The 15,184-nt window shown below is 43.3% G+C and overlaps 1 protein-coding gene across 2 annotated transcripts in view; it reads right to left on the reverse strand.

Annotated features, from left to right (window-relative positions):
* Ptprm (protein tyrosine phosphatase, receptor type, M) overlaps window positions 1-15,184 on the reverse strand; it is a 687,644-nt gene that overhangs the window by 519,276 nt on the left and 153,184 nt on the right. For both annotated transcript variants that reach the window (NM_001357625.1, NM_008984.2), the window contains exon 2: window positions 5,126-5,248. In NM_001357625.1, coding sequence (NP_001344554.1) covers window positions 5,126-5,248 — 123 coding nt within the window. The remainder of the gene's footprint in view (window positions 1-5,125; window positions 5,249-15,184) is intronic.

A 15,184-nucleotide genomic window follows, 5' to 3' on the forward strand; every position in this document is an offset into this window, starting at 1 on the left:
GTGTACAGACAGTTCCACAACAGGCAATTTTCAAGCCCACTTGAAAATGCTAAAAGATGCCCTAGTTTGAACACCTATGGCCTGGCCCACATGTTCACCTTTACAAGGTCATCCAACGACGGTCTGAAAAGCAAGGGACCTGCCTCTCTAGATTTCTGATTCCTGGGGGGTAAAGTATGGAGATTGCCACCTCAAGGATCAAATTACCCACACCTCAGGGTTCAAGTGTGTCAACTGCTAGAGCCATCTGATTGCACAAGCTTACTTTGTCTGATGAGAGAGACTGCCCATTGTACTCACCTATGATGTACACTCTTTCCTTTCCCCACCATTCCTTCTGTTTTGTTTAAGGGGCAAAGCAAACCCAACCTCGTGCTGCTGCTGAGTGCGAAACCTGATGAACGGAAGCTGACGTTATCTTTTAAACATTTAGCACCTCACCCGCTAAACAAGAGCAAACACGCTTTATAGCACGTGACCTTTGATCCATCCAGTCAGACCTAGAATGGAAGGAGGAGGCGCTGAAGATGCATCTCTGTTCGGCTCACCAGACAATGGCTGGTGCGAGGCAGGTGTTTAATTCACATTTGCAGAGGGGCAGCTGACTGAAGAATCGGTGAGATAATTAAACAAATGTTTGAATAATCTGTGACAAAAGTATTCCTTGCCAGATACACACAGCGACTCGAGAGGACAAATAGCCTTCCCTAGTTCACAGCCATCCCTTTCATTATCCACAAAATGCCACAGAAGACCCGGAGTGCAAATAAATAGAGAGGCTGTCCCCAGCACGTGGAAAATATGCCTGATAGTGGACCCAACGAGAAAACTTCAATTACTCTGCCAGTCCATCATCCTCCCCAATGTGCAGCTGATGCTAAACAAATACGCCTAGTCATTTTTCTATTTTCTGGGTCATCACACTAAAGCTGTCTATCACTCCTCTGCCAGGCACTTCTGTCTCCCTGCCTTGGGTTGGGTACCACAGCCACGCTTCAGGCCTGAGTCACTCTGTTTCCCAGCATCATTTCCAACAGGTAAAGCCAAGACAAGAAGGTCAAAGGACGTTTCTATGATTGAAAGCCATACTTCCTGAGAGCCAGCTGTGTAATTTCCTCCTCCCCTGCCTCCTACCTCCTGCAATGGGGCCCAAGTCAACTTCATAATAGTTGCCTTAGGAACTACACCTTATAAATAAAGTATCTTAAACAGTCAGTGTGGATATGCATGTAAATTCTGTGAATACCAGGTAGTTGTGCTTTGAATTTACTTTAGGATAAAGAACTCCTGCAGACAACTGTATTGTTTTTATTATATATCAGTCACTGATCTCATTCACAAGATGTATATTATTAATAATAATATTAAAAGATATTTAAAAACTAAATATCAAATTTTAAAAGATCTGTTGTTTTAAAATTGTGTGTGTGGCGGGGGGTGTTGCTTTTGAGTTTTGAGTGCAGGTATGTGGGAGGTCCTAAGTAGAATTTGAGTTGTGGACAGTTGTTGCAAGGTCCCCTATAGGCGCTGGGGATTGAACCCAGGTCCTCTACAAGAGCAACACAGGCTATCCATCATTCACTCATCCCTCCAGCCTCCTCAATATGTCTGGTTTCTTAGTGCAGCCTTCTGAGAGAGGCTGAAACAGGAGCATAACAAGTTGGGGTTTACATAGAGCCACAGAGTGAGTTCAAACCCAGCTCGGATAACTTAATGGAAGCTTGTTTCAAAATAAAAGGATAAAAATGTCCCGCAGGGGGAAGGGGTATATCTCAAGGGTAGAACATTTGCCTAACATATAGAAGGCCCCAAGTTTGCTCTCTAGCACTGCCAAAAAAGTATTTAAATTAAATAAATCTCTATCCACTGTTTAAAACTAAAGCAGTAAGCTACAAATATTATATAGTAAAAACTTATAGAAACAAGGACTATTGTTCCGCCCTAGGTACATATTCTGTGGTCATGAAACACTTCTTAGGACAATGCCCTATGTGACACTCACAGGCTGTGACTTATTCTCTCAGGCCAGAAGCTGCAGTGCTAACAAAATACGCCAGACTCAAAGTCCCTAGGGTCAGAGTAGCAATCTTTATGGTACACATTTAAAATTCCCCTCAGTGCTAATGAAGATCAATTCGTATGAAATAAGCCACGCAGTTACCAGCAAGAGAATAGTTAGCTTGTTCTACCCTTCAGAAAGCCATTAAGGTACAGAGCCTACTACAGAAGCGTCAAGTTTAAATGCACAAAGTTACATGATACTTGGTGTTCCCCTTTAACGTGTGATTCCAGAGAGATGCTACCAGCTCAAAGGAGAGACCAAGTCAGTTCGGTTAAAGCTCCAGACCGTGTTCACTTTTCAAAATGTGGTTATTAATAACCTCACACATGGAAGATTCCAAGGAACAAACTCCACCCTTGACTTCAGAAAAGACAGAGTAACATCAAGGCCTAAATCAGTGTAGTACTTTAGGCTGTCAACATTTTGAAACTCATTTTGATGGGCTGTTTGCTAGCAGGAACCACAGTAGCGCAGCCAAGGCTGAGGCACTAGGAGTAGAAACACAAGCAGTGGCTGGAAAACCACAGAGACTGATGGTGAGAGGAAACAGGAAACCATGCCATGGCTAATAGTTATAAAGTGACTACAGGAATACAAAAGATTCACAATCTGAAACAGCCTAGGTCAGGAGAATATACTGCCCCGGTAACAGTGAGAGTGAGGGACACAGGTCTGTGCACTCATCTCTGTCCCAGCCATGAAGATCTGACCATAGAGCCTAAGCTGCCATCCACTGTTACCCTGAATGGCCATAGCTGTGTGACAATAAATCCAATGGATGCTGAAATTTGAAATTCGTATCTCCAAAATACTATTATTCTTTTAAAAAGTTTCCAGTCACTTAAAGATGGAAACACCACTCCTAGCTTACAAGCCGTATTGAAACAGTCAGGTGGCTACATTTGACCAACAGGGTAACTGTTTATCAAGTCAATACGACATCAGTCTATATGTAGCAGAACAAGTAACATAGGTGTGAGAACAAATCCAACTGTATTGTTTAATGAAGCCTTAAAACAACAAACTGATATGGCTAACAAAAGCCACGAGGTTCTCTCTGCCATTCATTGACCATAAGAGATGTTAATAGTCTTATAATTATATTTATAGATTTACTATTGTGTGTGTGACATGTATGTGACTCTGTCTCTGTCTGTCTGTCTGTTTCTCTCTCTCTCTCTCTCTCTCTCTCTCTGTGTGTGTGTGTGTGTGTGTGTGTGTGTGTGTGTGTGTATCTAGACTTCTAGATTTGAGTTTGTTTCTTACAGTGAGAGAGAAGAGAATAATTTTCTGGAGTTGTTTCCTCCTTCTATCATGTGGATCTGGGTATTGAACTCATGTTGTCAGGCTTGGTGGCAAACCTCTTTTTCATCCAGTGAGGTGTTTATCTTATGACTCAGAGTCAGCACATGCTGAAGAGGATTCTGCAATATTTAGGCTTCTTGTAGAAGCATTGTATCCAGTATAAAGAGCCACAGTAATGGAAGCAGATACTGCATGTGAACAAATTACAAATTGGAGGCTTAGGGAACAAGCCCTGTGGTAGATGAAGTGCTTGCCTAACACGAGTGGTCTTGGTTTCCATCCTTACTGATGTACAGCATCCAGAAAGGCACAGATTCCATCAAATGAGAAGACAGACATGGCATCTACAGTGACTGTGCTTGCATGGACAGATCTACCAGCCTAACTTCCCACCATCTCAGCCTCTCTGGATACCAGTGGACACCTGGGGCAGTGGCAAGGATAGGCTCAACTGCTCTCAGGGCAAGGACTCTCCTTGGGAAGGAACAGAGCAGGGAGGAACAGCCATGCTACTATCTATCAATCACAAATAAGAGGAGAAAGGAGATTTAGAGTGGAGCTAATCAAGTAACTCCCGAGGCAGCAGTGACAGGCAAATGCTCAAAAGAAAGAGAAAGTCAGCAAAGGAGAAGACCATCTGGCACCAAACAAGACTTGGAGAAGCTTTAGTAGTCCCTGAAAAGCCACAGTGCTAAAGAGATTATGGCTCCTGACTTGGAAATTATAAGGAATTCAGGGAAGGAGAGAGAAGACCACAGTGGTCATCATAACTGTTAAAGCTTATTAAGAACAACATTAGATTCTACCTCATGCTCTGAAGGTGCCTTTACAAGATTATACACAAGATCTAATTACTGCTGCATGTAGGCACATTAATGAAAAGCTTTACATTCTTATATTTTGTAAAAAAATTATATATATATGCTTTATCTGAAACCTAAGCTTCAATAATAGGTTTTTAGTAGTTTGAGGCCCTAGTGGCATATTCATTAGCCAATTTCGATAGGGATTCTACAATTCTAAACCTTTAAAAAGACTGCCAAGGTCACAGCCTGAAAAGAGGGTCCCCTTAAAATAGTCAGGCACCGCTGTGACTAAACCAGTCATGCTCTTTCTACTTTTCTTTCAAAAAAAAATTCTGACTGATGCTTAGTGAGGTAAGTAGTTTCTACTTAGCGTGAAATTCACTAAGCACTTCGTGGTAGGGGAGAGGAAAAAACCATCCACGCAGTTTTTCTGCATCCTCCAAATGCTTTCAGGGTCATGATCTCCCAGGACAAGAGAGCCCCTGAGGCTCTGAGGCTGAGAAAGAAGGTTTGATTCAAGGTGCTGGAGTTCCATCCTTGACACGTAACTCCAGAAGAGACATCCAACTGTCCCCACACCTGCTGTTTGAGAAAGGTCATCTGGATGATGTCCACTACACCCAATGATACAGAGAGTGGACCACCACAAGAGTCTTCAAGAGAGAGAGATGAAATGTTAAACTCCTGTAACCCATCTTCTCATTTACACCACTCTCCCCAGTTGACCAGCCAAGAACAGCACTCAGAGACAGATGTGGGCTTTCACTCAACCAGTATCCAGTGACAATGCTCCATAACTATGTCGAGACACCCACCCCCATTTCAGAAAAAACAAAAACAAAAAACAAAAAAAACCAAAAAACCAAAAAAACAAAAAAACAACAAAAAAAAAAAAAAGAAAGAAAGAAAAAAGAAAGAAAGAAAAAGAAAACACTGAAGAGCAAGGGCAAACCTGATGGCATCCAGGGGTCAGAGGTCGGTTTGGTCAGGGTGTTCACCTGCTCCCAGTTGAAGTCATCTTCGTCAGCTTGACTATATCCACATGTGCTGTATGGTTCATCAAAGAGGCAGCCACCTACAAGGGAAGGCAGAGAGGCAATATAGGTTACAACCAGAAGACTGAAATGAAGTAAAATGCGTCATGAAAAAAAATCAACTTGACATCTGGGTGTGATTTGACATTTTTTCAGAATTTTGACCAATGTTGCTTGATTGTAACAATGCCTTACCAATACAGATACATATGTTGCTCTCTAGAAGAAGCCCAATGTTGGTAGAAGACAATTGAAATAAACAGATTCAAAATTCACATGTTTCAGATGAATACTGAACTTAGGGAATTCACCTTGCCTTCAAAACTTTAATAGGATCCCCTCAAAGACTCAACATGTTTTCCACGGAAAATTATAATTTGTTCAAAAATTAAAACGAGAATTGTTTCACCCCCAAACACCAGTGTGAGCATAGAAGACCAGGCACAGCACACATGGTGAGGATGGCCTGCAAAATACCCTTCTATACCTTACACGGAAGCAGGTCTCAGCCTGTGGTTTAGGAAATAACTACCGAGTTCTCATAATCAAAAAATAGATCATGAAGTCACTTCATAATCCACACAAGTCTTAGGGGCAGAAATTTCAAGGCTAAACGTGTAGCAAACATCTGCTTACTCTTGGTGCACTGAATGAAGCTATTTAAGTAAGAAGATATAAAAGGCAGTATCCACATACTCAGATCAGCTGCTTCCGACTCAGTGCCACTCAGGGCACTGCCAGTTTCCAGTCCCACCCCACAGACTTTCCATTACTTATAGCGATGGGTCTTTGTCCAAATGACTCACAGAGAACAGTGAATGATGACACCCATCCCAACAACAATCACGAAAAGCCCTGCTATCCATTACATCAATGAAGAGTAGATACTAACATAATCAGCTGCACAGTAAGTGCATCCTCCTAACTCAAAATATTAATTATCATTGCTGGCAGTTGGGAAGAAGTAAGGACTTATGGCAGGATGCAGCTTTAGGACGATTATGGTACGGTGCCTGTCATGTACACCTTAGAGGCAGAAGGCAAGGAAAACCGCAATTATAAACCAGAGACAAAATGAATTTTAAAAGTCACCTGACTCAACTTTTACCACCACCTCCACTCCCCACCTAAATCAATCCTATGCCTTCCAGAACAGCTAGTCTCAGAAGACATAAGAGAAACTGCACATTCTGTGCGTAGAAAACATCCTGAGAAGTTCTAGTCCCCACTCTGCCTCTTGAAGGTACATCCATTTATCTTCCTTCCACCCCACAAGGCAACAGTAAAATTCCCAGCCCCGGCACAGAAAAATTGACAGTTTGAAAGGCACTGTCATGTCCTACGTCTCAGCTTCCCCAGGCAATACATGCTCTGCTCTCCCTAATTCCTCCTGGGAGGTTTCAGACCTGTCAGCATCCTAGCAGGTGTTCTCTGAATGGTGTCCCAAAGAATGGCACCTTGTGTTGGAGCAGAATCCAGCCATCTTCTGCTCTTGACCTCACTCTAACAAGAGACTGGACAAGAGCCCTGGTCCATCCTGAGCTGAAAGAATGTGTCTTTCCATACCTGCTGTCAAGGTTTTCTCCTTTTGTGAGGGTTTTGATGTGTGTGTGTGTGTGTGTGTGTGTGTGTGTGTGTGTTCTCTCTGAATGCACAGGACAATCTGTTTATCCTTACCAAATCCATCTCTTTTCCACTCCAGCCCTTGGGCAGCCTTGACAGTCCCGAACCTGTCATTTGGGAATTAGCTCCCCTGTCTATCTCTACATCACAGAGTAATCAAAATTACTCACAACAACCAAAATGCTCTTGAATTTGAAACTTCTTGCTCACTGACCTAGTTCAACAAGTTCAACGGCTTCCACACCTTCAGGTGATGGGGCCAAACTCAAAAGGCAAAAGAATACAAACATCACTGTCAGGCTGCATGTGCAGGCCTATGAAATGAGCAGATTCTGTGTGCAGAGCTTGGCCACATCCCTTGGCACTCACCTTATTATACACCCAAGTGTGTTTCTAAACACTCCTCAGCCCACAACATTTCTGGTTCCTAGCAGTTTTGGAAAAGGGCTACTCCACCTGCATCTGAAGATATGATGAGTACTCTGCCCAAATGTGCCTGCATGCGCCGGGAAATGCTAGACAGGAGTGAGTCAAGACACCTCCGGTTGTCCCAAACGGCCCTCTAAGACTTTTACCCAAGTTTCAGGCAGCAGCTATCAGCATGCTAGCTTCTGAATGCTTTCAATACTTACAGTCTCAATTAAGCCTTCCCCGGGGAACACCAAGCTCATTATCAAAGGTACAGCATTAAAGTCAAAGTTCAATCGTGGGAACAGGTGATCATCATGTCCCCTCCCCCCCCCCCTCCTCTTGCCCTCTGCTCTTTCCTCCTTACAGTTTTACTGAGTTCTGGAGCAAAGTGGATCTGTCCAGCATTGGATGCTAATGATATCCTGATACTGGAGAGATGTAACCATTTGGAAGGGCGGTTGGGGGTGGTGGGGGGAGGGGATGGTCTGTTGCAAGCTGTAGTTGTGACACGGAGAATGTTTCAGCGCTGAAGAAGAAACCAAAGAGCAGGGATACAAGTAACAGTAAGGAAGAGGAACCTCCTGCGACAATGCTGATAGGACGCTGACTATCTCCCCTATACAGCCAGAACAGTAGGAGTGTCCTCAAGGCTACTGGAGGCTGGTTAAGGATTTGGTCTTCAAAAGGAAGATGTAGCCTGATGCTGAAGTGAGGATGGAGAGAGGGAAACCACTAAGCAGCAGTCCTGCTGGTGTCTGCACAGGTCTGACCACATGAAAGAGACCCTGAGAGGGAAAATACATCTCTCTGGGAGGACGCAGGATCGTCAGACCCCTCGAAGACGGGCTCCCCCGTACATTTCCTGTTGCCTCAAGACACGTTGCCTCGTATGTGTTCTTTATGAGTGAGAGCTCATGAGAGCAGAGATGATTTTATGGAACCCGAAACAGGATGAGATAAAAGGAAATGATGTCAGAATGGAAGTTAAAAAGAAAACCCCGGTTCTTGTGAGCCTGCGATTACAAGGGTTACAAAGGAGAGGCCAGCCTGGTGTGTGCAGGGCATGTGTGAGACCAGCCACAGATACAGAGCAGGACTCTACCTCAAAAAACAGCAAACCAGAGAGGAATGGAGAGAGAAGCAGAGGGGAGAGGAGATGGGGGGCAATGTGTTTCCTTAAATGCAATGCAGAATTGGCTTACAATAATGTTGCCAGGAAAACTTAAACTAAGAATGGTATAATATCCTCCTAAACAATTAAAACTGTCTTAATTTAAGTGAGCCTGATTCAAGTAGATCTCCCAATGACATGGCTGGAAACTGGACTTTGGGGCTCCATATCTTCACTTTTTATTATGGCTTAAAGCTATAAGCCAGTTAAATGTTAATGAACTCTCTACAAATTGTGGCCCAGCATTCTTTTATTCTGGCAATAATTAGGTAGCAAGCCTAGTTGTCTAGAAAGGTCACTCCTGATTTATGAAAATAAAAGATTGCCATTTGCATACCGGAGGGAATTTATCTTGCCTTTTTCTCTGGGGTAGCACAAATGGCCCATTTCACCAACAGTAATAAGAAATAATTACCCTATAAGGTATAAGAAGGTAGCCTACTTTTACTCCAGAGAGACATTTAGAAGGGTTCATATCCATCTGAATCGTTGAGCCAGAGAGACAGCAGAGCCGATACAAACTGCCACAGGTTGTGGGTCAGAAGTTGTTTTGGAAGGCTGGCAAGATGGCTCAGTGGATAAAGAAGCTTGTAGTACAAGCTAGGCAACCCAAGTTCAATTCCCGGAACCTGCTTAAAGGTGGATAAAGTGATCTTACAAAGTTATCCTCTTACATACCTGTGCATGCTGAGGCGACTGTGCTCACAGATATGCATCAAGCTCACACAGGCGTTAGTTACTAATATATTTACTTATTGGAGAGGGAGAATTTGCTCAGTGGTTAAGAGTTCCTGCTGCTTGTCCAGAGGACCTGAGGTTCAGTACCTAGCACCCATATGGCAGCTCACAACCACCTGCAATTCTAGGTCCAGAGGATCTGATGCCCTCTCTGGCCTTTGTGGGCACCTGCACAAAAGTGGCACATACGCAAAAATGAATCTGAAAATAAACTTCCTCTGACTGCATCTGCAGTCACGCCACCCCAATCCAGCTCGCCTCTATATGCACTTACAAACTACATCACTCTCTGCTTACACTTGGAATCAGTTCCACCCTGAGCTCCTCAGCTTTGCAAACAGTGTCCCCAATCTACTCACTTCATCCCAGAGGGATTCAAATATGTATCAAAGCCTCTAGTTTGGGGCAGATTCTCTTACCTGAAGCTGACTGGCTAGGCTGAAGTTTTAAATCAATATGAAGCATGGAAGAGTTCCTCTAAGATACCCAGAGAGCAACCTGTGATATCCAACATCCTCTGCTAGTTACAGGCACCAATTCCTCAAAGTGGGCAAATGCCTGCTACAGTCTAAGGGCAATGTTATTTTGTCTATTCCTCAAATCCAGTGTGAGTCTTTTGTCTCAATATGTCGGATTCAAAGAACTTATAACACGAAATACAGGTCCATTTAATATTCTCTAGATTAATTGGTTTGTTTGTTTGTTTGTTTTTCTAAAATCCTAGAGGCAAGCACCAGCTTTTTTTCAAATTCCTGTGCCAGGCATCAGCTTTAACTTCACTTAACACTGCTTGCTCTGTGAAGTGCCTACCCTGTCTAGACTAGTGGATCTCAATCTGTGGGTCCCAACCCATTTGGGGGATCAAATGACCCTTCCACAAGAATCACCAAAAACCAGCAGAAAGCACAGATATTTACATTAGAATTCATAACAGTAGCAAAATTAGTTATGAAGTTATGAATTACAGGAGTAATTTTATGTTTGGAGGTCACCCCCATAACATGAAGAACTGTATAAAAGGGTCACAGTGTTAGGAGGGTTGAGAACCACTGGTCTAGACCTTTAACCTACATTTCCTCTCCCAGTTGGCAAGAAGTTAGAGTTTCCTCTGGGGGAGGGTATGGGACAGAGAGTGCAGGAAGAAGAGGCACATGGTCTCACTATGTGCCTAGTTACCTAGTAGGGTCCTTAGCACATGAAACAGGAACCCTCCTAGTCCTGACATTTCTGACAGTAGGCTGTCCTAGAGCCTGCTCCAGGACCTTTGCCGACGGCCCCAGTGGAGCACTGTTGTATACAGTTTGCACCTGTCTCCAGGGTTTCCTCCAAGGTCTACCAGTGCACCCTTGCAAGAACTCCTTTCAATTCCTAGCCCTGCCTGGCAGGGCTCAGCTCCATGTCTGTGCTTGGTTGGGGCTGCTCCACATTCTGCTATCCCTACTCATCAGAGCTCTCCTCTTCCAATGATGCAGTGCAGTCGCTATATGCCACACCCCACATTCCAGTCTGGTGTTATTTCTTCCTTCTGAATGGACCCTGAGCGAGCACGCCTGTTTCACAAATGGCAGTTGAGTGTGATCAAACAGCTCACCCGGTTACCCTAGGGGTTCAGTTCGTAGCCAGCACTTCAACCAAGTTCTCCATGCAAAACTCAGGCTCTGCTCTGTAGGTGCCTTTCACAGACCTCTCTGAGGCCGCTCAATACTACACTGATTGTTAATGGCCTGTGCTGTAAGGGAGCGCCGAAAAGCAAGGCTTCTATGAAGCAAATAGGGGACAATCCAATGTCCTATTTCATAAGCTTGTGAGATAAACACGCATTCTGAATAGTTCTGCCTTGAACTGGTAGAATTGACTTATAGACTGGAGCAGTGCTTCTTATGATTGTAATTGCAGTCCATTTAAAGTTTCTTTGTGTGATACTGGGATACATTTTACACGTTTGTTGAAAGCACAGAATGACCCCGTTTAAGTCCGGCTTTATCAAATGCATAAAAGACTATTTAATGGGTCTCTCCATGGAGAAAACATATTTTTTTTTTTAAAAAAAAAGCATTCTAAAATACTGCTCTAAAGAACAATGTTTCGGGTCCTCTTTTCCTGAGACTCATGAAACCACAGGCGGTTCTACCCATCTATTTCAATCTTGAAAGACAAACAGCTATAAGCCAAGCAATTCAAAGCCTAAGCAGAAAGTGATCTATAGCAAGAATAATTGTTTTAAGAGTTAGAGCAAAAGGTGCCTGCACCCACACACCAGAGTCCCAGCCTTCTTCATTTAAACCTCCCTGACATTGACATTTAATTGCCTGCTAAACACTGAAACTATATGGTGCCTCTGAAACCTTGGGACTGTGCTATGACGTTTAGTGGATCAGACACGAGCATTACAGAAATGCTCTCCGACATAATTTAATCTAGCAAGCAGTTTTTACACATCGCACAGGCATTTAAATGGCTAATGCGACGCTCTGTTGTAAACCATGCCATGTGCCTGTGGATGTGCTGTGCGTGGCGCAGAGCAAATGAGCTTGTCCCCAAAGTTTCCATGGCTTATTACTCTTACCGCAGTCTTCATTACCTATCGATCTTTGAATTCCTAATATTTAAACAGGCTGGATAGCAGCAAGCCAAGTCGTAAAGTGTTTTGGTTTTATTTTTTGTCCTTATTGATCTTAAAAATCTTTGGTTTTTAACGGGTAGGATCATTATTTCTATTTCTAAATCCTATAGTGATTTCTGACTCGTCTCTTTTTCTGTATGTAGACATGTTCCTAATAGAGCTGCTACTGGGTTTGAACAAAACCACTCCCAACAACTCACTGTGCAGTTGTGACTCTATCTGGTGATCCCGCCCTCTACACTGCAGTCCAGACACTGCACTGTGAAAATCATCTGGCCATTTCTGTCTTAGATACAGGGTAGAGAAACTGAAACACTGTCTAGGGGAGAAGAGGATCCTCCATTCATGATTGATTATGTGATTCCCTGGATCACTAGTGTCTCAGGTTCCCACACTGGAGCAGGGATGATCAAGTAGGTCCTGAGGTCCGATGCATCTATAGGACCCAGAAAGGAGCACACGTTTCCAGGCTGCACCCCAGCTCCTCAATCAGACACTCTGGCCCTCAGCTATCTGGGCTTTATCAAGCTTCCAGGGACTCTAATGTAGACCGTTTGACAATCATCTCCTAGAATAACACATTTAACTAGAACTCCTGGGACCGGCCTCGGGGATCTATAACTTTTAAAAAGGTCCCAGAATAATCTAATCACTGACCTATTTTTAAAAAGACTGATCTAGATTAGTAGTTACAAATAGTTTAAGAAGACATCAGCAAGTTCTGGTGGGCTAGAGAATAGCTCAGTGGTAGAACGCTTACTCGGTGAGAGGGAGGTCGTGGGGTCCAGCCTTAGCACTTACAAAAAGCAGACATTGTTTTCTTTCAAAAGTCATATCATACTACGTTTGTAGTTTACAAGTTTTGTTTGCATAGTACCATACGTGCACAAGTATAACAGCATGCATGCAATGGACTTTGAAAAGTGTTACCAGAAAAAGTTGAAACCCAAATATTTTCTGCCATAAATAGACAGACACACTATATTCTTCCAAAGGACCTGAACAAAGCCATTTGGTTGTCACAGTTCTCAATATGAGCTTAGTCATAAACACCTCACACGTGAAGGACAATAAAACATTGGGGCTGGCTCAAAGACCTAAACCTTATGTTCTCACTCCATGTCAGAATACCCTTCATCTGTTGTTGTTCTCCTAAGTGGACCCTCTCAACAAGCAGAAGATGACCATGCTAAAAAAAATGCAGGAAATTAATAGCAGGGAGAATTTCATCCAAGCCCAGGAGCGCTCCTGCCTGCTTGCTATGATTTACAAATCTATCTCTTTATAACTCTACTAGCATATGTTATTGTCAGAAGCAGCAGATAAACTGAATCCAGCCATTCAATCATGCTTGCTAAATATGCATACCTCAAGGAACACAGCTCTATCCATTACGTTCATTGAGCAAGACCAAAGTACAAGGAGAAGGTACACACCATTTCATGTATTCTCTTGGTCATATAAACCATTTATTCTAGGTTCCTATACGTGGGGGGGGGGGTGACTAATAAAACATAGGGTAGGTAACTTGGGCAGATGAACATGCTGAACTGGGATCAGGGAGGCAGGTTTCGAGAAGTACTGGATCTGTCTATAACAGGTCTTGCTCACTGTCTTAGATTCTAGAGGTGAGCAGCCCTCATATCAAATGTCCATTTGACTTCTGTGAATTTCAGGATGCCAAGGGAAGTAAGTGGTAGAGAATGAGTGTGCTTGGTCCAGATTTCCCAGACCCCCAGAGACTGAGGAAGGAAAAGAATGACCTGTCATTCTTCCTGACCACACCCACCATGCTTCTCTGAATATACATCTGTTCCTCCAACCCCATGCTTGACATAGTGAGGCATCTCACCCCCTTCAGGGTTCCTCACCGGTCTAAAGGTCCTGAGCTTCACTAGTGGAACAAAACTTCCTCTCACCTGATTCTATGTTCATTTCAGGACACAACTGTGTCTTTCAATGCTCAGGGGACCTGACATCATTGTTGTAATGACTGTAGAATTGTGTGCTGTCTTTAGTCTCTGAAGTTCCTCGAAGGAAGTTTTCATGGATAATCCTGATCATGAGAAAAATCTGAGAGTCTACCCCTTATGGGATACATGGCTCTAACAACTATTATTAGCTGCCCACAGAAATGGAGATGGCTAAATTTGTTGGTACATGCCAAAGCATGGCCATTGACTCAAGATGATCTTTTACTATACGAGGCTCACAGCATCTCTAAGAGAAACACCGATGAACAGATGTTCCTTTACATTGTTTATAGTGACTGGGATCACTTAGCTCTTGGCTTGACATCTTGTGATCCACATGGCTCTCTCAAGGCTTTCCTGATCAGTCCCTCATCTCTCCTATACCATGGTTTGAATCTCAGCCTAGGTCTACACTTTAGTCTCTTCATTGACTCTTAACTGCCCATGGGAAAACATTCTAATTTTTACTACTTAACACACATTGTTGGTTTTGTTAATTTGGGGACGTGGGACATGGCCAGGGGTATTGAGCCCATCTACCTTTTCTGGTCTATAAAGAACAGATCACTCTGGCGTTCTGGTGATACATAGTGCCATGCTGGTCTTTCCTACCACACTGCAAGCACCAGTAATTAGGAAACAAAAATGTTCTGCTCATCTCTGTATCACTAATTCCCAGCCCCCCAAAATGCTTGCTTTCATTAAATACTCAGAATTATGGGAAGTTTTTATGACAAATATGAGAACAGAAATCTATTGGTGTTCTGTCTGTGGCAGGAAGAAAGACAGGAGAAAAGCCCCTAGTCACTGAACATCATCATCTAGGCCACGCCAATGGAAGATGTGACTGGGGGTATCTCTGTCCTTCTCTCAGTCTCATGCCTTCCAACTAGGACTTAGGTATAGTATCAGTCATTAAATCAGTCATTAGGGAGGAAAAGAAGGGATGGCAGAGGAGACAGACAAATATGACAATCCTCAGGGGGACATAGAGAGTTAAAAGGAGCAACATAGAAACTCTGTAGGAGGCAAGAGAAAGAACAAAAGCCAGTCCTAAAGCCTAAACCATCCACAAGAAAAGGGAAAGCAGAGAGTCAGCAACTGGAAGCAAAACTCTGCAAAGATACCCCAGGCCTGCTATTCTAAGAATCTGCATAATGAGGCTAGGATTTAGCAGACCTCAGCACCAGTCAACAAGAAACACAGACTATGAAGCACATTGGGGTTCTGCTTAAAGGCAGCCAGTCAGGTTGGGTTTTTAGGTCCAAAGCACAAAAGGACCTTGGTGAGCTCATGTTACAGGTCTTTGAAGTGAGTGAGGTAGAAAACTAGTCAACACTTAGTAGCAAACTGGGGCCCTAAAGAAAGCAAGCTTTGAAGATTTCCTTACGTAGTTTTTAAAATTAGAAAACAGATTCTATGCAAAATCGTCCCAGCT

The sequence above is a fragment of the Mus musculus genome, chromosome 17 (genome assembly GCF_000001635.26).
Source record: "Mus musculus strain C57BL/6J chromosome 17, GRCm38.p6 C57BL/6J".
Taxonomy (NCBI): Eukaryota; Metazoa; Chordata; class Mammalia; order Rodentia; family Muridae; genus Mus; species Mus musculus.